At 47.6% G+C, this 24,487-nt stretch overlaps 1 protein-coding gene across 6 annotated transcripts in view; it reads right to left on the bottom strand.

The window, feature by feature from the left end:
• STK11 (serine/threonine kinase 11) overlaps positions 1 to 24,487 on the bottom strand; it is a 75,579-nt gene that overhangs the window by 40,110 nt on the left and 10,982 nt on the right. For all 6 annotated transcript variants that reach the window (XM_084826023.1, XM_084826021.1, XM_084826020.1 and 3 more), the window contains exons 3-5: positions 7,359 to 7,442; positions 5,579 to 5,668; positions 5,114 to 5,246 (exon numbers count right to left, since the gene is read on the bottom strand). In XM_084826023.1, coding sequence (XP_084682149.1) covers positions 5,114 to 5,246; positions 5,579 to 5,668; positions 7,359 to 7,442 — 307 coding nt within the window. The remainder of the gene's footprint in view (positions 1 to 5,113; positions 5,247 to 5,578; positions 5,669 to 7,358; positions 7,443 to 24,487) is intronic.

A 24,487-nucleotide genomic window follows, 5' to 3' on the forward strand; every position in this document is an offset into this window, starting at 1 on the left:
GCAATCTTGATTTATTATGATGTCCGCTCTTCTTTTTGTTGCCTTATAGAATCATAGAATAGTAGGGTTGGAAGGGGCCTACAAGGCCATCGAGTCCAACCCCCTGCTTAATGCAGGAATCCAAGTCAGAGCATCCCTGACAGGTGGCTGTCCAGCCTCGTCTTGATGCCCCCAGTGTGGGAGAGCCCGCCACCTCCCCAGGTAATTGGTTCCATTGTCGTATTGCTCTTACAGTCAGGACGTTTTTCCTGAGGTTCAGCCAGAATCTGGCTTCCTGTCACTTGAGCCCATTCTTCCGTGACCTGCACTCTGGGATGATCAAGAAGAGATCCTGGCCTTCTTCTCTGTGACAACCTTTCAAGTACTTGAAGAGTGCTATCGTATCTCCCCTCAGTCTTCTCTTCTCAAGGCTAAACAGGCCCAGTTCTTTCAGTCTCTCTTCATAGGGCTTTGTTTCCAGTCCCCTGATCATCTTTGTTGCCCTCCTCTGAACCCTCTCCAGTTTGTCTGCATCGTTCTTAAAGTGTAGTGCCCAGAACTGAGGCCTAACGAGTGCTGAGTAGAGGGGAACTAGGACTTCCCGGGATTTGGAAGCGATGCTTCTATTAATGCAGCCCAAAAGAGCATTGGCCTTTTTTGCAGCCACATCACATTGTTGGCTCATATTCAGCTTGTGATCAACAACAATTCCAAGATCCTTCTCGCTTGTAGTGTGGTTGAGCCACGTATCCCCCATCTTGTAACTGTGCATTTGGTTTCTTTTTCCTAGGTGCAGAACTTGGCATTTATCCCTATTCAATGTCATTCTGTTGCTTTCTGCCCAGCGCTCCAGTCTATCCACATCACTTTGAATTTTGTTTCTGTCTTCCAAAGTATTAGCTATCCCGCCCAATTTTGTGTCATCTGCAAATCTGATCAGCATTCCTTGCACCTCCTCCTCCAAGTCATTCATAAAAATGTTGAAGAGCACTGGGCCCAGGATTGAGCCCTGCGGTACCCCACTCGTTACCTCTCCCCAGTTTGAGAAGGTCCCACTGATAAGCACTCGTTGAGTCCCATTCTGTAGCCAACTGTGGATCCACCGGATCGTTGTTTCATCTAGCCCACTTTGAGCTAGTTTGCTCATCAGGATATCATGGGGCACTTTGTTGAAAGCTTTGCTGAAGTCAAGGTATATGATGTCTACAGCATTCCCACGGTCTACAAGGGAGTTGACTTGATCAAAAAATGCGATCAGATTTGTCTGGCAGGACTTGTTTTTGACAAATCCATGTTGGCTTCGAGTAATCACAGCATTGTTGTCAAGGTGCTTCCAGATGGATTGCTTTAGAATCTGCTCCAGAATTTTCCCAGGGATTGATGTCAGACTGACTGGTCTGTAGTTCCCAGGTTCCTCCTTTTTACCCTTTTTGAAGATAGGGACGTTAGCCCTCCTCCAGTCATCTCGCACTTCCCCCGTCCTCCATGATTTCTCAAAGAGAATAGACAGCGGTTCTGAGAGTTCTTCTGCCAGTTCCTTTATTACTCTAGCATGCAGTTCATCTGGCCCTGGAGATTTGAACTCATTCAAAGTAATGAGGCGTTCCTTGACCATATGCCTGTCGATCTCAAGCTGCAATCCTGCCCCTTCAGCCTGTTCGCCTTTGCCAGGGGGGTCATAGACCCCCTTTTGGGAGAAGACTGAGCCAAAGGAGGAATTGAGCACCTCTGCCTTTTCTTTGTCATCTGTTATCGTTTTGCCATCTTATTTAATAGCTGAACCACCATTTCTTTCCTCTGCCTTTTACTATGCACGAAGCTGAAGCAAGCCTTTTTGTTGTTTTTAACATCCCTTGCTAACCTCAGCTCATTCTCAGCTTTAGCCTTCCTGACGCCATCCCTGCAATTCTGTGCTATCTGCCTGTACTCTTCCTTTGTTGCTTGGCCTTCCTTCCACTTCCTATATGTGTCCTTTTTTGTTTTCAGGTCATCCCTAAGCTTTTTGTGAAGCCACATTGGCTTCTTCTGTTGTCTTCCACCTTTTCTTCTTGTTGGAATTGCTTGTGATTGTGCCTTGAGAATTTCCTTTTTTAAAAGCTCCCACCCATCTTGGACTCCTTTTCTCGCTAGCATCGCTTGCCATGGGACCTTACTGATCATTGTTCTGAGTTTATTAAAATCAGCTTTCCTAAAATCCAGGGTACGCGTTTGACTACACTCGGCTTTTGCTTCCCTTAGAACCAAGAACTCAAGTACAACATGGTCGCTTTCCCCGAGTTCCTGTAACTGCTACTTGATCCACTAAGTCATCTCTGTTGGTTAGGATCAAGTCAAGGATAGCCGATCCTCTAGTTCCTTCCTCTACTTTCTGTAGGAGGAAGTTATCCACCACACAAGTTAGGAATTTCCTGGAGGGGCCATGTTTTGCAGAATTTGTCTCCCAACAAATATCGGGGAAATTGAAGTCCCCCATTACTAGTCCATCATGCTTCCTTAAAACATTGGCTATTTGCTTTTCAAAAGTTTCATCCTTGTCTTCTCCTTGATTGGGTGGCCGGTAGTAGACTCCGACCACCAGGTTCCTTTTATTCTTTGCTCCATTTATTTTGATCCAGATGCTCTCAATGGGGCTACCAAGCTCCTCCTCCTGTATTTCTGTGCAGAGATATGTATTTTTCACATACAGTGCAACCCCACCTCCCTTTCTGTTCCTCCTGTTCTTTGTGAACAAGTTATATCCTTCAATTGCTGTATTCCAGTCATGAGAGTCATCCCACCAAATCTCAGTTATACCTATCAGGTCATAATTTCCCTCTTGTATTAAGAGCTCAAGTTCGTTCTGTTTGTTTCCCATACTCTGGGCATTAGTATATAGACATCGAAGACCATGTGCTTCATAGTCTGGCTTTCTTCCTACATGTGTCTGAAGACTATTATTGGGCGTTATCAGAGCTGTTCTCTCCATTGCAGTGCATGCGCCTATGTCCATTGTTACCCCCAACATTACATCTCCCTTCCCCGTAGGATTCAGTTTAAAGCCCTTCTGATGAAGTTCTTCATGCTGTGGCCAAACACATTCTTCCCATCCTTTGTGAGGTGCAACCCATCCCTAGCCAACAGCCCATCTTCCAGGAAGTATAGCCCGTGGCCCCAGAATCCAAATATCTCTCGTCGGCACCACCTTCGTAGCCAGTCATTCACCCGGAGTATTTTTCGTTCCCTTTCTGTCCCTCTTCTAACTACTGGAAGGATGGATGAGAAAACTATCTGGGCCCCAAAGTTCTTGAGTTTCCTTCCCAAAGCTTCAAAGTCTGACGTGATCTCTTCATAGCTCCGCTTGGCGGTATCATTTGTTCCCACATGGATGAGAAGAAAGGGATACCTGTCAGTGGGCTTTATGAGTGCAGGCAACCTTTCAGTCACGTCTCTAATCTGTCCTCCCGGGAGACAACATACCTGGCGAGTCCATGGGTCTTCGCGACATACTTGGGTCTCGATCCCACGCAGCAAGGAGACTCCCACTACTACCACTCTTCTCTTCTTCTTCTTGTAGGCCTGGGTTTCATCGCCTCTGTTTGACTGACCTTCAGCCTCTTGCTCACTCTCATGCAGGTTCCCCTGTGATTCTTCCTCTGCAGGCTGTCCTCCAGTCTCATCCGCAAGTACCTGGAATCGGTTCCACAGCTCCACCGCTTCCACTGGCGCAGAGTGGCGTCTAGTTCTTCTTCTCCTAACTGTCACCCTTTTCCAAGGAGTATCCTCTATTCCATTTTTCTTCACCTCAGCATTTCCCACTGCCTCATCTTGCTGTTGCTCTTCAAGCTTCTGGTCTGCCCTTTGCTGCTGTAGTTCCCCCATTCTGTCCAAGAACTCTTCGTGTTCTCTTATTCCCTGGAGGGTCGACAGTCGCCGCTCCAGTCCACTTACTTTTTCCTCCAGCAGCGTGATCAACTTGCACTTGTTGCAGGTGTAGGCCATGTTGTTCTCAGGCAAGAAAACAAACACTGCACACACCTTGCTGGTCACCACCACTGGAGAGTCTTGTCCTTCCATAGCCCCTTTTCCCTTTTTGTGTCTAGCTTTGTGATTGTTCTAGACTAGCCTGTGCCTGCTCCTCTACTCAGTAGAGGTTAAAAGCAGAGCCCCACTGGTGTGGAAGTGTGTGTTACAAGACAAATAAATGGAAAAAAGTTAGTTAAAATAAAAAAATGAAAAAAAAATGTTAGGGGCCTCCCCCTTGACCTCCCCTGGCCAACTCCTGTTTGCTCCCCCTGCTCGCTCGCTCTCTGGGAGCTTGCCTGCTTCTGTAGTCCCTGGACCAGCTGGAGCAGCTTGCTCTGATTTGCTCTGCTCAGCTGGGAGGCGGGAAACAGACTTGATTTTCTTATCTTTATTTCCAAATAAAATGAAATCTCATAGGCAAATCAGTAGGTAGTCCTGCTCTTGGACTGATATGGGGCAGGGATGCCAGAGGGGCATCATGGGCTGACAGCTGGAAAAGTGGGCCTCTGCAGGATAGCGTGGCAATAAAGATGCAGCCAAGGTGCCCTCCTGGCATGGCTGGGTTGGGAATCTCCTTGGGGCAGAGACCTCTTGGGCGTTGTCAAGCGCCTTGCATTTTGATCTGTCTCCCCCTCTTGGGTTTGGTCGTTCTTAGGGCACCATCCTGCGCATGTTTAGACAGAAGAAAGTCCTACAGCTATGCTGGCTAGGGCATGCTGGGAGTTGTAGGACTTTTTTCTGTCTAAACACACGCAGGACTGCGCCCTTAAGCTGTTTTACTGTAGATGTTCCAAAAGCAAATTTTTTTCGTGATTTTGATTTACTATTGTGCACATTCGTTTGTCAGTTTGTTGCCTTTACTTTGGGAACTTTATTTCAAAATTAAATTAAACTTCACGACAGGGCACCCTCGTGTTCCCCCGTGACTGATACCGAGAGGCCAACTGCTTCTAAACCTGGAGGCAGCGCAGAGCCATCACGACTAGCAGCCATTGAGAGCCTTCTCTTCTGTGAAGGTGTCCTATACCTTTTTAAAGCTGTCCAAGCGGGCGGACATTACCTCTGGAGGCACAGCAACACCCAGAGCGCACAGCAGCACATGTACGCACCCAGGCACAAACTCAGAACGCACCTCTGCCACTCCCAGGTCAGATATCTTCAGCGTCCCATTGGTCGTTAGCAGGAGGTTTCCCGGTTTGATATCTTTGTGGACAATCCCTTGGCTGTGCAGGTATTCCAAGCCATCTATAAGTTGGCAAAAGTACCTGAATCGGGGGAGGGAGAGTTGCTTATCAGAATGAAAGGAACGAAAAACAATTACACTGAGACTCGGCGCAATTTGGGGGATCTGGAGTAGCAGAGTGACGAAAGGACAGAGCTATAAAACGGAGAACAACCCTTCCCCACCCCCCGGTTTGAATTTCACCATGAACTTAAGAGGATTAGGAAATGGCCTGAAGGTACCCAATGCAGCTGCCTTCATGAAGCCCAGTTGGTCTGTCCCCAACAAGAAGAAAGGGACTTGCAGAATGGGACATTTGGAGGGCACCAGACTGGGGAAGGTTGGTCTTGACAGACAAGATCCTCGCTGGCTTACCCGTGAGCTTGAAAGACTGGAAACTTTTTGTCGGGGACGCTGTCCAACATCTCTTGCATACCACACACACAATACTCCATCACCATATACGTGAAAGGTGGAGTTAAAGAAGCACCTGGGGTGAGGTTGGAAATGCAGACACTGCAGGAGAGTCTGCTCAGGGAAATACGGGAGGGTCACCAGCTCCCTGAGGCTTCTAACCGGAGATGCCCAGGAACTGAACCCAGGACCGTCTGCACACAAAGCAGGGGCTCTGCCACTGAGCTATGGTCCTTTCCCCTAAAAATCAAGATCCTAGTCCTCATGGTTCTAAATAAAGACATGATTTAAGTATCAAGATCCTAGTCCTCATGGTTCTAAATAAAGACATGATTTAAGTATCAAGATCCTAGTCTTCATGGTTCTAAATAAAGACATGATTTAAATATCAAGAACCCTAGTCCTCATGGTTCTAAATAAAGGCAATATTTAAATAGAAAGCTGCCCTTCCCAGATCAGACAAGTTATTCATCTCACCTAACATTGGCTGACTGGCAGCTGCTCTCTGGGACCTCGGGTAGAAAAGACCTCCTCTGTGATCCTGCTAACTGAAGATGCCAGAGGTTGAATCTGGGACCATCTGCGTGCAAAGCAGGGGCTGTACCACCGAGCTATGGCCTCTCCCCAGACAGTGAGACAGGCACGGCCCAACAGAAGGAACAAGTCCATGCCCAAAACCACTTCCCCAAAAAACAGGAGTGCCGGGGAGGGAACACCCACAAGAACCTTTCTTGGCACATACTGGGGGTTTTTCCTCAAAATTCTGGACTACAAAAGGTTCTCCCAAGTTTTATTTTTTATACTTCAAACCGAAGAACCAAGTTGAGATATCTGAAGAAAAATGGGCTTACCAAGCAAGCATTTCGTAATGCTATCTACCAAACGAGCATTTCATTCGCCCCTCACAAAATTAAATAGCTCTGGTCTGCCCAACAACTGTGATACCAATAACTGTGATACTTTGACCTATCAGTCATGGGCTTTGTCATTTTTTGTTTGTTACGTTTTTTTTTTGCAAGGGTGGGGACTGGGTCAGGGCAGAACGAAGCAGAAAGGAGCAACGGGGGGAAGGAGGGAGATCTGACTTGGTAAAAGGCAGCTTCATACATAGAGATGGAAGATCCTTAGAACAAGGGGTCACGCAATACTGAATTAAAGGCAGCCGTCAGCGAGATCACATCACTCCACTGCTGAAGGAGTTGCACTGGTTACCAGTTGTTTTCCAGACCTAATTCAAAGTGTTGACAAACCCTATATGGTTCCGGCCCAGTCTATCTCAAGAAGCACCTCCAGCAACACCAGGGACGCCACTCAACTAGATCGGCCTCGGAAGGCCTTCCCTCTGTCCCATCAGCCAGAACAGCTACGCTGGTGAGGACTAGGGAGAGAGCCTTTTCTGTGCTGGCCCCCGCTCTGTGGAATTCCCGCCCTAGTGACCTCCACCATGCCCCCTCTTTGATGAGCTTCCACCAGGCTTTGAAAACCTGGCTGTTCAGACGGGTGTTTGGGGTGGGTTAGGGTTTTTTTTTTAGAGCAATGCTGTTTCGTTCAGTTGATTATGTTGTGTTTTGTGTTGTTATTCGTATTGTACACCACCTAGAGTGGCCAGGTAGCCGGCCATACAGGCGGCTAATAAATCTAATAAATAATAATAATAATAAAAAATACTGAAGGAAGACTGAAGAGCGATAACAACATCTCCATATGAAAAATTCAACAGAAGAACACAACAAAAGGATATATCTTCTGCTTCTCTTCGTTGTACAACACGTCAACTAGCTGGATGACGTTTTTGTGCCGTAACCGCCGCAGGAGTTGGATTTCTCTGGAAGTGGGGGGAGGGAGAGAGAGAGAAGATAAATTCAACTTCTGTTATTGTTTGAGCATGCGCACACACTTTATGGCTGTTTTACTGCTGGAGTTACCAATTACCCTTCGTTCCAATTAGTTTGCATCTCTCCGAAATCAAACTGCACCTCCACCAGCCCATTCACCTTTCCATAGGGTTGGTACACCAGAATATTGTCGGTAAATCGTCTATCATTTGACTGCGGTGGGGAAAAAAAAAAAATTGAATATGGCAAGGAACATGAAAAGGCTGAAGTACAATTCTTCAAGAGATTCGGCTCGATTTCTTGTGGTTTGAAAAAGATCAAAAGTGTTTTAAAAAAAATCATACTACATATGTTAATCAGCTCACCGCTGCCATGTCTCTGTTACCACCCAGCTATGTTTTGTAAATGGCAACTGTTAAGGCAATTATCCCTGTCTGTACTTTTTGTTCTCAAATTCCCTCCGACAACAGGGAATCCTCCCTCCCACCCCCTCGCAGGATGCATATATAAATCCGCCACTTTGAGGTCAATACTTAATGCATTTGATGAAGTGGACAGGGTCTGTGAAAGCTTATGACAGAATAAAAGCGCAACCCTAGGCATGTTCAGACAGAAAAAAAGTCCTACAATTCCCAGCATGCCCCAGCCAGCATGGAGTTGTCGGACTTTTTCTGTATAAACATGCACAGGAGTGTATCCTAAATATCTGTTGCACGACAGTGGGTCTCCAGTTTATTTTTTTGGGAATCAGTACAAGTCCCAAACCTGACGACCTTCTGTTGCAGTTCTCATAACGTTAATGCTTTTAACAACACTTGACCATTGTCTGGCCCGTCAAATCCCTTTCTGGCCAGTCAAATGACTGATCCTCTCTTTGCTTCTGCTGTCCAGGCAGTTCCGAGTCCCAAATATAGATCTAGAGGCCCACAAACATATGCGCTACAGTTGCCTAGCAACTGAAACACACACACACGTTTCTTTCCAGAGTACAGACCATCACAACACTGGTGCCTCCACTTCACACACTTCGAAAACCACACACCTTCAGCCTAACTGACTTCATGCAGTCGTGGAAAAGGTCCCGCGAGGACACCACGCATGCCGCCAGCCCGAGTCCCTTGGGAGGAAGGGCAGGACGCAGATGCGGCAAACATCCCTCCCGCACACAACCATGGGATCTTGCTTCAGAAGGACGGATTTGGCCTGCAGGCTGCTAGCTGATGACCCTTTCCTATTCCCCGCTTGCTCATTTTAAAGCATTAAGTTCAACTGCTTAGCACAACGATGGAGAACGTACAGCCCTCCAGATGTTGCTGGATTGTAACTCCCCTCACCACAACCCGCGAAGGCCCATTTGCAGGGCCCACGTGAAAGGGCTTTCTTCTGTGTTGCTTCCACACTACAGGATAGACTCCTTCAAGAAGTATGATTGGCCCCCCTCTCCCAAAACACCAAAAAGGAAGACACGTTTTTCTTTTTTTTTAAACTTAGCCACTTACATTATGTAGCAGTTCTAACATTTTATGGTTATTAATGTTCTCCCTATTGTTAAGGTTTTATTGTTTAAAACTGTTCTTCAGCACCTTGATGGTTTGTTAGCAAATAAGGTAGCATACTTATGTTAATAATGAATAGATAATACATTCTTGGCTATGCAAGGGCTGATGGGAGTCAGAGTACAACAACATCTGGAGGCTCAAAGGATAGGAGATGCTCATATTGCCCTCTTTCTTTCAAACTGGGATGCCCAGTGGTGCAAGAGGCGTTTCTGCCGCAAGCCTGATGGACTGAGCTCGGGGCTCTGAGGACGTCCCCCAGGTTGCACTGCCAGCCTGCCTGAGCATCCCATCAGCTGACGCCTCGCCACCACCCCCATAAGAACATAAAGAGAGCCCTGCTGGGTCAGACCAAGGGTCCATCTTGTCCAGCATTCTGATCCCACAGTGGCCAACCAGTGGCATGTGTGGAACCCACAAGCAGAACAGGAGTGCAAAAGCACCATCCTGCCCAGGTTCCCCAGCAACTGGTGCACATAGGCATCCTGCCTCTGATACTGGAGGTAACACATGGCCATTGTGACTACTAGCCATTGTGATTACATTCTTGTCCCAGCAGGCCTTTGGGACATAGTTGGAACCTGGGGTTAAGCTGCTAAAATGCTGTTTTAAAATGCTGTTTTAATGTAATTTTAATTGTATTGCTGTTTAATTGCATATTTTCATATGTTTTAATTGTCTTATGTTTTAATTTTTGTAAGCCGCCTTGTGGCCCAGTACTGGGAAAAAGGCAGGGTATAAATAAATATAATAATAATAATAATATATAATAATAATAATAATAATAATAATAATAATAGCAGCCACCGATAGCTTTATCCTCCTCCATCAATTTGTCTGATCCCCTTGTAAAGCCACCCAAGTTGGCTTTACCGTGGTCATTGCTACATCTTGTGGCAGTGCCCTAGCTTAACCCTGTGCTGTGTGAAGGAGTTCCTTCTACTCGACCTGAATCTCCCACCAATCCGCTTCACGGGGTGACCCGCAAACACACAAAGGGCCAATTACCATTGGCCGGGCCTCAGAAAGCCTTCACTGCAGGCCTTGCACTTCCTAATCTGGGCAACCCATCTAAGCGCCCTGATGCTGCTCCAACATCAGGCCTTAGCTCTTCCTCCCTGCCTGGCATTGAACACCCACTTGTTCTGAGCTCCTCGGATCCCAGAGGACTGCTCTCGAAACATCCCTGCCAGTTTTGGACCACAGACACACACAGACCTGCTTCTGATGGCATCTCCCAATGTAAGAAGAGGTCAGACCACAGGCCTATGTCTGCCTCCTCCAACCTGGTGCCCTCCAGATGTGTGGTAGGTAACACATAACCTTCATGAGGACTAGCCTAATCCTCTGTGAATTTGCCCAATCCCCTTTCAAAAGCCACCACACCTGGCCCTGAATTTGCACAATCCCCGTTAAACCCAACGCATCATTTCCCCTTTGCCTCCTAGGACCCACCGGATGGTAAGATGGTCTCCAGACACGGAAGGCCCCGGGTTCACAGTCTCACCTCTAGGATGGCTCTCAAAGCCTCACGCTCCCCCATATATTTGGAGGGAGCTGAACAACAATAACAACAGCAACTGGCCCCTTGGGGGCATCACAGGGAGACCTGTGCAGTTGGTAGCGCTAGGCGCTTGCACAGTAAGAGGACATGGGTTTGCGTAAGGCCAGACCCCAGGCGGAGGTGGTTCCAATCTCTAGAGAAAGCCCACACTGGTTGCAAGCAGCTGCCAAACCTGCTGTGGCTCACGCTGCCAGTTCTTGACTATGCCACCCCCCCCCCCACCATTCCCATATTGTCCCGCAAACTCAAAAACAGGAAGAACCACTCAGCACTCTGTCAGCTGGGGAAAGGGAACAGCTGATCGGAGAGCTTGTCAGCACAGAGAGAGACAAGAGCGCAAGCACACAGCTCCAGCTGACGAAAGCAAGAAAGCCACACGGTGTGAGGGGACAGACTGTTCCTTTGGGCGGCTTGCTTGCCTTTTCCGGACACACGTCTTCCCGCCTCCTCCAAACCCCTGCCGCGCCTCCCAGGATGAGGCCATCTCCACATCCTGGCCTTCTTCCAGGCAGGAGGTCAGCGACGTGGTTCTGACGCTGCGATAACCTTCCCTGCCGCCAGGGGGGCTGCCGGAGTGCCACAGATGGAGGGGGCACGCGCTGTGGAAAGATGCTCCAGGAGCGCACAGGCCGAGATTATTATATAAAGGGTATGTCGGCTATTGAAGCATGGTACCCCAGGCTGTCCTGCACCATTTATCGTAAGAAGAAAAGCGTTGGTGCCACCTTAGCTGAAATTAAGCAACATTCTTGCAGTGCAAAGCAACAAGTCTTAAGAAATCTGAGCCAATACAAAAACTGAGGTTAACATGCACTCAGAGAAGCGGTTTACGCTAAACCGTGGAGACAGAATAAGCTGCAGGCTCCAAGGAGAGGACAGCATTGCAGAAGGCCTTCCGGAGAGGTTTCCTAACTTTCCCAGGATTGCTGCAATCCAACAGCAGTGATTTTTTTTTAAAAAATTTTTAAACACAACACCCACCCAACTGCTCACAAAAGTAGCCAGCTCAGTTTAAAAAAATGAAAGGACGTTTTGAAGCTATGGACAGGAAGCCACAGAAGGATTCGTAACAGCAAAGGAAGAGCCAATATGGGCCTGTGGCAAAAACCGGAGAATCCCTGGTTTGGTTAAAAACTTTTTAGTCCTCATGAAAAAAAACAAAAAGATGGCTGGTTTCTGCCAGGAACACAGAAAGTTAGACTGCAATTCCCATCAACCCTCACCATTGGCAATGCTGCCTTGGTTGATGGGGGTTGCAATCCAGCGATATCTGGAGGGCCACAAGTCGCCCACTCCCGTCTTATACCACGTCAGACAGACCACAGGCCCAGCTAGCAAAAAAGAACTTCCCTTTCGTCTGTCCCAGATCTCTGGTACAAGAAGTACATTGTCTGACAAGATGAACACATGTTCTTGTTTCCGCAGGGATCTTCCTCCTGAGCACAAGACAACGCCAACAAGCTGGCAGGATACGCTGCCAAAACGTTCCCAAGACACAGAGCAGCCAGCATGCTGGCTGGGAAAGGTGCAACTTTCAGCCCAGCACATCTGAAGGCGGCGCTAAAAGGCACTTCAGGTTCTGCCTCCCAGCTGAGCCGCTGAAGATGCTCCAAAACCGAGGCTTCGCCGAGACGAAAGCCTGATTGGAAAGACGCAGCGGCCACGCTCACACCCCTTCCCCAGCTCTGTTCCGGAAAAACCGTAGGACCGGGAAAGGAAGAGCCATCAATTAAGTCGAGGTGCTGAGCTACTGACAAGTTCCTGAATGGCTGTACTTTATGGAACGCCACGCTTCGGAGGGGGAGAAGGGAGGCTGGTGGGGTCTGAGACCATGAAGGACGTGAGCAAGAGGTGAAGGGAGAGAGCCGTCATCCCCTGTACGGTCTCAGAAACTGGGATTTTCTGCACTGGCGGGGAGCAGTCATCCCCCCTCCCAACTGTCCCTCGACCAGTTCAGCAGAGGGAAGCCTTGTGACGCTGCTGCATTTGGAAGCGAAGAAGTCAAGGACTCCATGAAATTTGGGAACTGACATGGGACGCCCCAAAGGACACCTGCATCACATTCTCTCCTCGGGTAACGGGTGAGCGGTGATTTGCCCTGCATGCTAAAGCACCAGCTAGAATTTGACCAGCATCAAAGACTCAGGGTTTTAGCTGAAACAAATCCATCTTGTTCACTGATACCCTGTCAACAGACTGATTTATTTCAGTTGAAATCTCGCATCTGTGGTTTTCGATACTGATCATGCTATGTACCCTCTGGGGTGCAAATTCAAACTCTGGATTAAATCACTAATATATCTGGAATAAGCAGACTAGAGGTAGTGATGGCTGGGTCCAGATCCCCACTCGACCATGAAAATTAGTGGGTGAGCTTGAGCAGACCACTTGTTATCGGCCTAAATACCTCACAGGGTTGGTGTGAGGATAAACAAGCAGCAGAGAACTACGAATGCCACCATGAGCTTTTCACACATTACAAAGGCACATGAGGATTTTTATGGGGAGGAGAGGAGACACAGTAGCCCTTTCCCCAAACTCTCTGCTCCCTAATCCCCTTAAGAAGAATTTCCTCTTTGGGTCAGTGAAGGCCCTGCCAGTATTTCCTAGCAAAGAGTATCATTTCAGACAAGACGTCACACTCCTCCATGCCTGTTATCGTGAGTTCACGCAAGGACTCACGCAAGGACCCTTCTGCTTACCATCACCTTGACAAACCCAGTCAGATGGCCAGATCAGAGGTGGAGGGTTCACAGAACCTTCCCTTCTGTGATTAAAAAAAAAGAATTTCTGCTAACCAGCTGGAAAGCTATGCTGACCCTGCTCATTCAGATATGCTGCTCTGAATTTAGTATCTCTATATCACACCTTTCTCCCAGGATGGAACAGAAGATGGCACCTAGCGCTCAATGGAACTCACTCCTGAGCAGTGGAGGCTGATGGCTCTGACATCAGAGGGGCAGTATCCGCTCCAGGTTTCAATCAGAACCAGTCAGAACTCTAAAGGAGCTATCCAAAGTGCTCCTTTAGAGTTCCCACTGGGTCTGACTAAACCCGGAGAAGATTCACTACCCCACTGACATCGGAGCCACCAGCCTGCACTGCTCTTGCGTAGACATGTACAGCCACCTTCTCCAACCTGGTGTCCTTAAAATGTTTTGGACGACAACTCTCCGCTTTCCTGACCAGTTTGTTTCATTTATTTCATTCCTATACTGCCCAATTCCCAAAGCTTTCTGGGCAGTTCAGAAAAACGACAACCCAAAATTAACACAGAGTAAAAACGTGATATAAAACATTTCAACAGACAAAACGTAAAAACCATTTAAAACAGCTTTAAAAACAGTTACAAGAAGATGCCAGGAACCTGATAAAATGTGACATTAAAAGCCCCACCATATGCCATCAAACGCATGGGAACAGAGGAAAGTTGTAACCTGGTGCCGAAAATGGGACAGTGTAGGCGCCATGGGCAATGCTGGCTGTAAAACATCTTAGACGGCACCAGGTTGGGGTAAACTGATGAATATGATTGTGCTGTTAGTCTAGTAAATCTACGTTAGTTTGAACGAGTGTGTGTGTGCGCGTAAAACAGTCCTTAAGAAAGTGTGTTCTTTGTTTTAGATGGGGAACAAGCTCAGCCCTCTTCTCTCACCCGCTCAAGAATTCCCCCCCCCCGAAGATTTTTGTAATTCTGCCTCTCTACTAACTCCCTCTTATGCATGAATCATAGAATAGTAGAGTCAGAAGGGGCTTATAAGACCAAGTCCAACCCCCTGCTCAATGCAGGAGTCCAAATAAAAGCATCCCTGACAGATGGCCGTCCAGCTTCATCCTGAATCCCTCCAGCATGGGAGAGCCCACCATCTCCCTAGGGAATGGGTTCCATTCTTGTATTTCTCTAAGGGTCAGGAAGTTTTCCCTGATGTTCAGCTGGAATCTGGCTTCCTGTCACTTGAGCCCATTCTTCTGTGTCCTGCACTCTGGGATGACCGAGAACAGATCCTGGCCTTTCTTTCTGTGACAACCTTTCAAGTATTTCAAGCGCAATCCTATCTCCCCTCAGTCTTCTCTTCTCAAGGCTAAACATGCCCAGCTCTTTCAGACTCTCCTCATAGGGCTTTGTTTCCGGTCCCCTGATCATCTTCATTGCCCACCTCTGAACCCTCTCCAGTTTGCGTCCTTCTTGGTGTGGCGCCCAGAACCGGGCATAATTCTCCAGATGAGGCCTAACCATTGCTGAGTAGAGCGGAACTAGTACTTCACATGATTTGGAAGCTCTACTTCTATTAATGCAGCCCAAAATAGCATTTGCCTTTTTTGCAGCGACATCATGTTATGGGCTCATATTCAGCTTGTGATCTACAAGCTGAAGCTGCTTGTGAAGCTGCTTTGGCTACATCAGTCCTCACCACCTGGACATTGGAAATAAAAGGAATTATATGGGTAGGATTGGCTGTGCCACTCCAGACTGAAGGTTGGAGGGTGCCCTTTCCAAATTTTGCAAATAAAATAAATCCTCCCAACATGTAGAAAGCTGGCGCTGTGGGGAGATGCAGAGGCTAAAGCACATCTCTCTGCCATGCTAGCTTTCTACTGGCAGGGATTTTTTATTTTCTACACAGGGGGCGGGGGGAGGCATTCAAACATGGCATCCCTGCCTGCAATCGAAAGCGGGACAGTGAAGCAACCCAACTTTGCTCTGCCATAGGTGCATACCTGCCCACAGAAGTGGACTCTAGGGAGCTGCTTGGCAACCCAAGGCAACCTCCAAGTGGAGGAGAGAGTCTGGAGCCACCTGAGTGCCATACCTGGCCATTCATATTGGGAAAATACTGCATCAATTTGTTTTGGTGTCAGAATGCCCACCTGCCAGACCGCCACCAAATTCCCTGCATTCCATTTTTTAAATCAGACTCACATTTTGTCCAGCTCAAGATGACAAACACATATATGGGCAGAAACCGCTGCATTTTGTAATCACCTGTGAGTGGGCATTCTCCCAGCATAGCCCAATCACCTTGCTTTGGGCTCTGAAGCATTGTAAGGTTTGGCAGAGTACATGCAATAATAAAACCCCCGAAAGAAGAATAAAATGACAACCAAAATCATAAACACAGCAGTGAAGATATTAAAGTATTTAAACATACCAGAGAGCCAGAGGTAAAATGAATAATCAGAGAAAGAGATGAAAAATTAAATGCCGGCCGGAAAAGGAAGGTCTTAACTTGGCATCTAAACAAGGACAGTGAAGACACCAGGCAGACTTCCCTGGGAAGGACAGTCTACAAATGAGGGGCCAATATAGAGAAGGCTCTTCCTCTGGTAAAGGAATTCTGGTAGAAGCATTCAAGATGAAGTTGGACAGCCATCTGTCAGGGATACTTTGGCTTAGATTCCTGTTTGAGCAGAGGGTTGACTGGATGGTCTTACAGGCCCCTTCCAACCCTACTTGTCTATGATTCTGTGGTAGCCACCTGTTGCACCATAGTTATACGTTCAAAGAGTCTCCGAAGATCATCTCAACAGCCAGGCAGGAAACTATGTGAGAAGGCGCTCCTTCAATCAGACTGGTCCTAAGCCAGTTAGGACTTTAACAGGCAGTATCAACACTTTGAATCCAGCCCAGAAACTGACCAGCACCCGTGCAGTTGTTGCAGCACTGGAGTAATACGTTCGAAATGGCCAGTCCTGGTAAGCAGCCTCTGGATGCCCACAACTTGCCCACCCCTGCACTAAGATCGAAGCTTAAGTAGGTGCTGGAAGCGTGCCTAAAAGACCTCCTTGCCTGGGGTGGCCCTTTGGAGCTCAATGTTCAACTGGAAAAGTATTAGGGGAAATATCAACGGTATCTCAATAAAGATAATACTGTATACTTCTGGCTAAGTTTTTGTGGTCGCTTTTGCTATCTGCCCCCAGGTCTGGGGGACTGTGGGTGGAGGTGGGCAGAGATGCTATAAATCCAAACGACGTTCACATGTTTCTGGTTGCCAGTGGGGAGAGCAGCAGCTACCAAACCCACAGCAAAGCAGCCATCTCTCTGCAGAAACACTGATCACATATCACTTTGTGTCGCAGTCAAGAATGGCACTGGCGTTGCTAGCTGACAGCTTCATCTGGGAATCTGCTCTCCCACCTCTTGCTGAGTTACGCAAGTTCCAGGGTGCTAAGATGGCCCCGAGGATGGCATTCACTCCATCCAGCTCTTACATAAAAGTGAAGATGGAAACTGCCCCCTCCCAAAATTATCAACAGGTGCCTCGAGTGGAAGACTCCAGTGTCCAAGCCACTCCCATTTCTCTGTAAAACACCCACATCATTATTTACACCAGGGAAGTCCGCTTCAGAGCAGAGTAAGCGTAGCTCAAGGTGCCTACAGATGAGCAAGTCATTTAATCAAGCAAAATCCTATTAATAGGTGTCTTTTATTAATAGCCTGTTACTGCCCGAAGACATCTGGATCCCAATTGCTTCTTCTAGCGTAGACAAGAGAAAGCCACCTTTAGAACAAGGGGTCAAAATTTAACAAGAGAGCCTTAAATCCTGCACTGTCCTCAGCAAGTGGGAGGGCAGGGGAGAGGGGTGAATGGAGGAGTTAGGGAGCTTCCCTTACAGTCTTTCTGGCAGAGGTAATTTCCTTCCTGTCAACAGAAGAGAACTCTGGGATTTAATCCCATCATGGCACTCCTCTGAGGAACAGATTCCTGCCCATAAAACATGCCTCAAGAGTGCATATAAGGCAAGCAGCATCTTCCATGTAATCCCTAGAAGGCATTTCATGTAATCTGGAGGGGACCAGGTTGGGACCTCGAGGCTAGTATACTCAGTACTTGCACAAATATGAGCAGAAGATGGAACTGGGGAGGGGGGAAACCCAGGGTGTGAGGGGAAAAGGTGCCTATAAATTCAGTATTGGTAGCTCAGATTCGGAGATTCTCTCAGCCTTGTGCAGGGCTAGAACATCAGAACAGCCCTGCTGGATGAGACCAAGGGTCCATCTAGTCCAGCATTCTGTTCACACAGCAGCCAACCAGCTGTCGACCAGGAGCCCACAAGCAGGGAATGAGCACAACAGCACCCTCTCACCCATGTTCCCTAGCAACTGGTGTACAGACTCACTGCCGCTGAGACTGGAGGTAGCACAGAGCCATCAAGACTTGTTGTTCAGTCGTTAAGTCGTGTCCAACTCTTCGTGACCCCATGGACCATAGCACGCCAGGCCTTCCTGTCCTCCACTCTCTCCCGGAGCGTGCTCAAGTTCATATTCATCGCATCGGTGATGCTATCTAGCCATCTCATTCTCTGCCGTCCCCTTCTCCTTTTGCCTTCAATCTTTCCCAGCATCAGGGTCTTTTCCAGGGAGTTTTCTCTTCGCACTAGGTGGCCAAAATATTTGAGCTTCAGCTTCAGTCTCTGTCCTTCCAATGAGCACTCAGGGTTGATTTCCTTTAGGATGGACTGATTTGACCTCCTTGCAGTCCAGGGGACTCGTAAGAGTCTTCTCCAGCACCACAGTTTGAAGGCATCAATTCTTCGGCGCTCAGCCTTCCTTATAGTCCAGCTCTCACAGCCATACGTTGCTACTGGGAAAACCATAGTTTTGATTATACGAATCTTTGTCGGCAAGGTGATGTCTCTGCTTCTTACTATGCTGTCTAGGTTTGCCATAGCTTTCCTCCCAAGGAGCGTCTTTTAATTTCATGGCTACAGTCACCGTCTGCAGTGATCTTGGAGCCCAAGAAAATAAAATCTGTCACTGCTTCCATTTCTTCCCCTTCTATATGCCAGGAAGTGATGGGGCCAGATCCCATGATCTTATTTTTTTTTATGTTGAGTTGCAAACCAGCTTTTGCACTCTCCACTCTCACCCTCAACAAGAGGCTCTTTAGATCCTCTTTGCTTTCTGCCATAAGGGTGGTATCGTCTGTGTATCTGAGGTGATTTCCCCGGCAATCTTAATTCAGACCTGTGATTCATCCAACCCAGCGTTTCTCATGATGTACTCTGCATATAAATTAAATAAGCAGGGTGACAATATACAGCCTTGCCGTACTCCTTTCCCAATTTTGAACCAATCGATTGTTCCATGTCCGGTTCTTACTGTTGCTTCTTGACCCTCGTACAGGTTTCTCAGGAGACAGGTAAGGTGGTCTGGTACTCCCATCTCTTTAAGAATTTGCCACAGTTTGTTGTGATCCACACAATCAAAGGCTTTAGCGTAGTCAATGAAGCAGAAATAGACATCTTTCTGGAATTCTCTTGCTTTCTCCATAATCCAGGGAAAGTTGGGGATTTGATCTCTAGTTCCTCTGCCTCTTCGAAACCCAGCTTGTACCCCCGGTAGTTCTCAGTTCACATACTGCTGAAGCCTAGCTTGTAGGATTTTGAGCATCACCTTGCTGGCATGTGAAATGAGCGCAATTGTACGGTAGTTTGAACACTTTTTGGCATTGCCCTTCTTTGGGATTGGAATGTAAACTGATCTTTTCCAGTCTTGTGGCCACTGTTGAATGTTCCAAATTTGTTGGCATATTGAGTGCAGCACTTTAACAGCATCATCTTTTAGGATTTTAAATAGCTCAGCTGGAATACTGTCATCTCCACTAGCTTTGTTGTTACTAATGCTTCCTAAGGCCCACTTGACTTCACTCTCTAGGATGTCCGGCTCAAGTTCAGTGACCGCACTATCATGGCTATCAGGGACATTCAGATCTTTCCTTTATAGTTCTTCTGTGTATTCTTTCCACCTCTTCTTAATCTCATCTGCTTCTGTTAGGTCCCTGCCTTCTTTGTCCTTTATCATGCCCGTCTTTGCACAAAACGTTCCCTTGAGATCTCTGATTTTCTTGAAGAGATCTCTAGTCTTTCCCATTCTGTTGTTTTCCTCGATTTCTTTGCATTGTTCATTTAAGGCCTTCTTGTCTCTCCTTGCTATTCTCTGGAACTCTGCATTCAGTTGGGTATATCTTCCCCTTTCTCCCTTGCTTTTCGCTTCCCTTCTTTCCTCAGCAACTTGTAGAGCCTCATCAGACAGCCACTTGGCTTTCTTGCATTTCTTTTTCTTTGGGATGGATTGAGTTGCTGCCTCCTGAACAATGTTACGGACCTCTGTCCATAGTTCCTCAGGCACTCTGTCTATCAGGTCTAATCCCTTAAATCTATTTGTCACCTCCACTGTATATTCATAAGGGATATGATTTAGGTCATACCTGAATGGTCTAGTGGTTTTCCCTACCTTCTTCAATTTACGCTGAAATTTTGCAAGAAGCAGCTCATGATCTGAACCACAGTCAGCTCCAGGTCTTGTTTTGACTGACTGTATAGAGCTTCTCCATCTTTGGCTGCAAAGGACATCATCAATCTGATTTCGATATTGACCATCTGGTGATGTCCATGTGTAGAGTCGCCTCTTGTGCTGTTGGAAAAAAGTGTTTGCTATGATCCGCGTGTTCTCTTGGCAAAACTCTATTAGCCTTTGTCCTGCGTCATTTTGTACACCAAGGCCATGCTTGCCTGTTATTCTGGTTATTTCTTTACTTCCTACTTTAGTATTCCAATCCCCTATGATGAAGAGGACATCTTTTCTTGGTGTTAGTTCTAGAAGGTGTTGTAGGTCTTCACAGAACCGATCAACCTCAGCTTTTTTGGCCTTAGTGGTTGGGGCATAGATGTGGATTACCGTGATATAGAATGGTCTGCCTTTTATTTTATTTATTATTTAATTTATTAATCGCCCATCTGGCTGGTCACCCAGCCACTCTGGGCGATGTACAACATACAATAAAACAATAAAATTCTACAATAAAAACAATAATTTGCCTTGGATTCATACTGTGATCATTCTATCGTTTTTGAGATTGTACCCCAGTACTGCTTTTCCCACCCTTTTGTTGACTATGAGTGCTACTCCATTTCTTCTACGGGATTCTTGCCCACAGTAGTAGATATAATGGTCACCTGAATTAAATTCGCCCATGCCTGTCCATTTTAGTTCGCTGATTCCCAAGATGTCGATGTTCAATCTTGCCATCTCATGTTTGACCACCTCCAGCTTACCTTGATTCATTGATCTGACATTCCAGGTTCCTAAACAGTATTGTTCTTTACAGCATCGGATTTTCTTTTCACCACCAGACGCATCCTCAGCTGAGTGTCCTTTCGGCTTTGGCCCAGCCGCTTCACTCTTTCTTGCGCTACTTGGGAATTCCCTCTGCTCTTCCCCAGTAGTATATTGGGCACCTTCCGACCTGAGGGGCTCATCTTCCGGCGTCATCTCTTTTAGCCTTGTGATATGTTCCATGGGGTTTTCTTGGCAAGAATACTGGAGTGGGTTGCCATTTCCTTCTCCAGTGGACCACATTTTGTCAGAACTCTCTGCCATGACCTGTCCGTCTTGGGTGGCCCTGCACGGCATAGCTTATGGCTTCACTGAGTTAAGCAAGCCCCTTCGCCACAACAAGGCAGTGATCCATGAAGGGGACTATCAGCACTAGTAGCCACTGATAGCCTTCTCCTCCAGGACTTTGCCTAACCCCCCTTTTAAAGCCATCCCAATTGGTGGCCATCACTCTATCTGGTGATAGCAAATGCTGTGATTTTAACTATATGCTGTGTGAAGAACTCCTTCCTTTTATCCATCCTGAACGTCCCACCGTTCAGCTCCATGGGACGACCCCGCTGGGTTCTAGTGTGATAGGAGAGGGAGAAAAATGTCTCCCTATCCACTTTCTCAACACCAGGAATAATTTTGTAGACCTCTCTCTCATGTCTCCCCTGATCCTCCTTTTTCCCAGGCTAAACCATCCCAGCTGTTGTAACCTTCCCTCATTGGGGAGATGCTCCGGTCCCTTGATCATGTCGGTTGTCATTTTCTGCTCCTTTTCCAACTCTACGATAACACTGACGTCTTCTTTGCAACTCCCCCCACCCCAAAACACACACACACACACAAACACTCTCTCTCTCTCTCCCCCCCCCATAAGGCTTATGTTCAGGGATGGATTAAGGTGGAAAGAGACCCTGGTTCAAGTGTGGCCAAAGCTTGCGAAAGCACAGCTGCCTCACTCGCTCTCAACGCTCACCATCCTAGATTCCCTAGAGTCAGAAAATGCAACAGGACTGATACACAGCAGATGCAGAAGTGACTGTGCTGAAGGGGAGTGGGGGCTTGTTAAGGCTTGAGCCTCAGCAGGCAGCATTTCCAGACAGAACCCTACGCAGGAGAGTAATTCATTGTGTCGGCCCCAAACTTTAAAGGGCTTGGGAGACTTGCAGAGGCATACAGAGGTAGGGCTGGCAGCAGTGGAGAGAGAGATGGGAAGGGGAGCAGAGAGAGCCGGGAAGGCGAGCAGGTCGTAATGCAGTTTCTGTTTCCTGCTCAAAATGCAGAAGCCCATGGCAACACCACATGGCTAAATTAGGCCTTCTTGATGCTAACAAAGCAGCAGTGGGACCGGCAGCACAGAATCCAGCTGCTCGCATGCCAAAACGTTCCATCGTAAGAGAGGCTTTTTTGGCCCCAAAGAGAAAGATTATTTTCATGTTGTTGTTGTTATTATTATTATTAAATTTATATCCCACCTTTTTCCCAATACTGGGACTCAAGGCAGCCTTACAACGTTAAAACTGCTGCAATTAAAACCTATAAATAGAAATATAAACACAACTGTATAAAAGTTAAACATATAATTAATTCATCAATATTAAAACTATAAAGATATTAAAACATTAAAAGACAACCAGAACAATAAAAATGGCATCCATATGTCGCATTTTCCCAGGTCCAGACTAGTTATCCCCAAAGGCCTGCTGGAACAAAAAAGTTTTTGCTTTTTTGTTCCAGACTAGTTATCCCCAAAGGCCTGCGAAAACATATCAAGGAGGGTGCCACTCTCGCCTCCCTGGGAAGGGAGTTCCAGAGCCTTGGGGCAGCCACCGAGAAGGCCCTCTCCCACGTTCCCACCAGGCATGCCTGTGATGATGGCGGGATGGCGAGAAGGGCTTCCCCTGAAGATCTCAGGGCATGAGTAGGCTCATAAGGGAGAATACGGTCTTTCAGATAGCCTGGACCTGAGCCGTATAGGGCTTTATAGGACATAACTAGCACTTTGAATTGTGCCTGGAAACAGACTAGGAGCAAGTGAAGCTGTTTTAACAGGAGAGTTGTATGCTCCCTGTAACCAGCCCCAGTCAGCAGTCTGGCCGCAGTTCTTTGAAACAGCTGAAGTTTCCGAACACTCTTCTGAGGCAGCCCCACGCAGAGCGCGCTACAGTAATCCAAACGAGATGTAACTAAGGCATGCGTCACTGTGGCCAAGTGAGACATCTCAAGGAACGGGCGCAGCTGGCGCACTAGCTTCAACTGTGCAAATGCACTCCTGGCCACCACTGAAACCTGGGCATCCAGGCTCAGGGCTGAATCCAAAAGTCCACCCAAGCTGCGAACCTGTGTCTTCAGGGGGAGTGTAACCCCATCCAGCACAAGCTGTATCCCTATTCCCTGATCTACCTTTTGACTGACCAGGAGCACCTCTGTCTTGTCTGGATTAAGCTTCAATTTGTTTGCCCTCATCCAGTCCGTTACTGCAGACAGACACCGGGTTCAGCACCCCAACAGCTTCCTTGGAATTAGATGGAAAGGAAAAGTGGAGTTGAGTGTCATCAGCATACTGGTGACACTGAACCCCAAAACTCTGGACAATCTCCCCCAGTGGTTTCATGTATATGTTAAATAGCATGGGGGACAAGACAGAACCCTGAGGGACCCCACAAGCCAATGGCCACGGAGTCGAACAGGAGTCCCGCAGCACCACCTTCTGGGTCCGCCCCTCCAAGAAGGAATGGAGCCACTGTAAAACAGTGCCTCCAAGTCCCATCCCAGCGAGGCGGCCCATAAGGATACCATGGTCGATGGTATCAAAAGCGCTGAGAGGTCCAACAGAACCAACAGGGACACACTCCCCCTGTCTAGTTCCCGGTGAAGGTCATCCACCCAGGCGACCAAAGCTGTTTCTGTCCCATAACCGGGTCTGAAGCCAGTTTGAAATGGATCTAGATAATCTGTCTCATCCAGGAATCTCTGGAGTTGGGAGGCCACCACACGCTCCAATATCTTGCCCAGAAATGAATATTGGAGACTGGCCAATAATTATCCAATACAGTGGGGTTCAGGGAGGGCTTTTTTAACAAAGGTCTCACCACCGCCTCCTTCAAGCAGGCTGGAATTCTGCCTTGCCTAAGGGAGGCATTAACCACTCCCCTTACCCACTCGGCCAGTCCACCTCTGGCTGCTTTTATGAGCCTGGAAGGGCAAGGATCTAGAACACACATGGTGGCTCTCACCTCTCCAAGGATCCTGTCCACATCCTCAGGCTGTACAAAATGAAAAGTATCCAACACCACTGGACAAGCAGGGGCCAAAGTTACATACTCTGGGTCTGCAGCAACTATAGCGTCCAAGTCAGAGCGGATCCGAGCGATTTTGTCTGCAAAGTGCTGAGCAAATTGTTCACAGCGGGCTGTCAAGGGGTTTAAATTATCCTCTTGCAGGCTAGCGTGTAAAAGACCCCTAACCACTCGAAACAGCTCCACTGGATGGCTCTTTGCAGACACAACAGTGGCAGAAAAAAATATTTTCTTTGCTGCCCGTCCCACAGAGTAGGCCTTCAAATAGGCTCTAGCCCATGTTCGATCGGATTCACTCCGAGTTTTCTGTCAACGTCGCTCCAGTCGTCTTCTCACATGTTTCATCACTGCCAGCTCCCTAGAAAACCAGGGTGCTGGTGCAGCTCCACTTCGTGAGAGAGGACGCTCAGGAGCGATTGTGTCCACGGCCCTGGTCATTTCTCCATTCCAGAGGTCGGCCAGGGCTTCAACAGAATCGCCTGCCGAGGCAACAGGAAAGTCCCCAAGAGCC

This window comes from Heloderma suspectum, chromosome Z (assembly GCF_057233095.1).
Source record: "Heloderma suspectum isolate Gila_16-S chromosome Z, 16-S_ref, whole genome shotgun sequence".
In the NCBI taxonomy this organism is placed as follows: Eukaryota; Metazoa; Chordata; class Lepidosauria; order Squamata; family Helodermatidae; genus Heloderma; species Heloderma suspectum.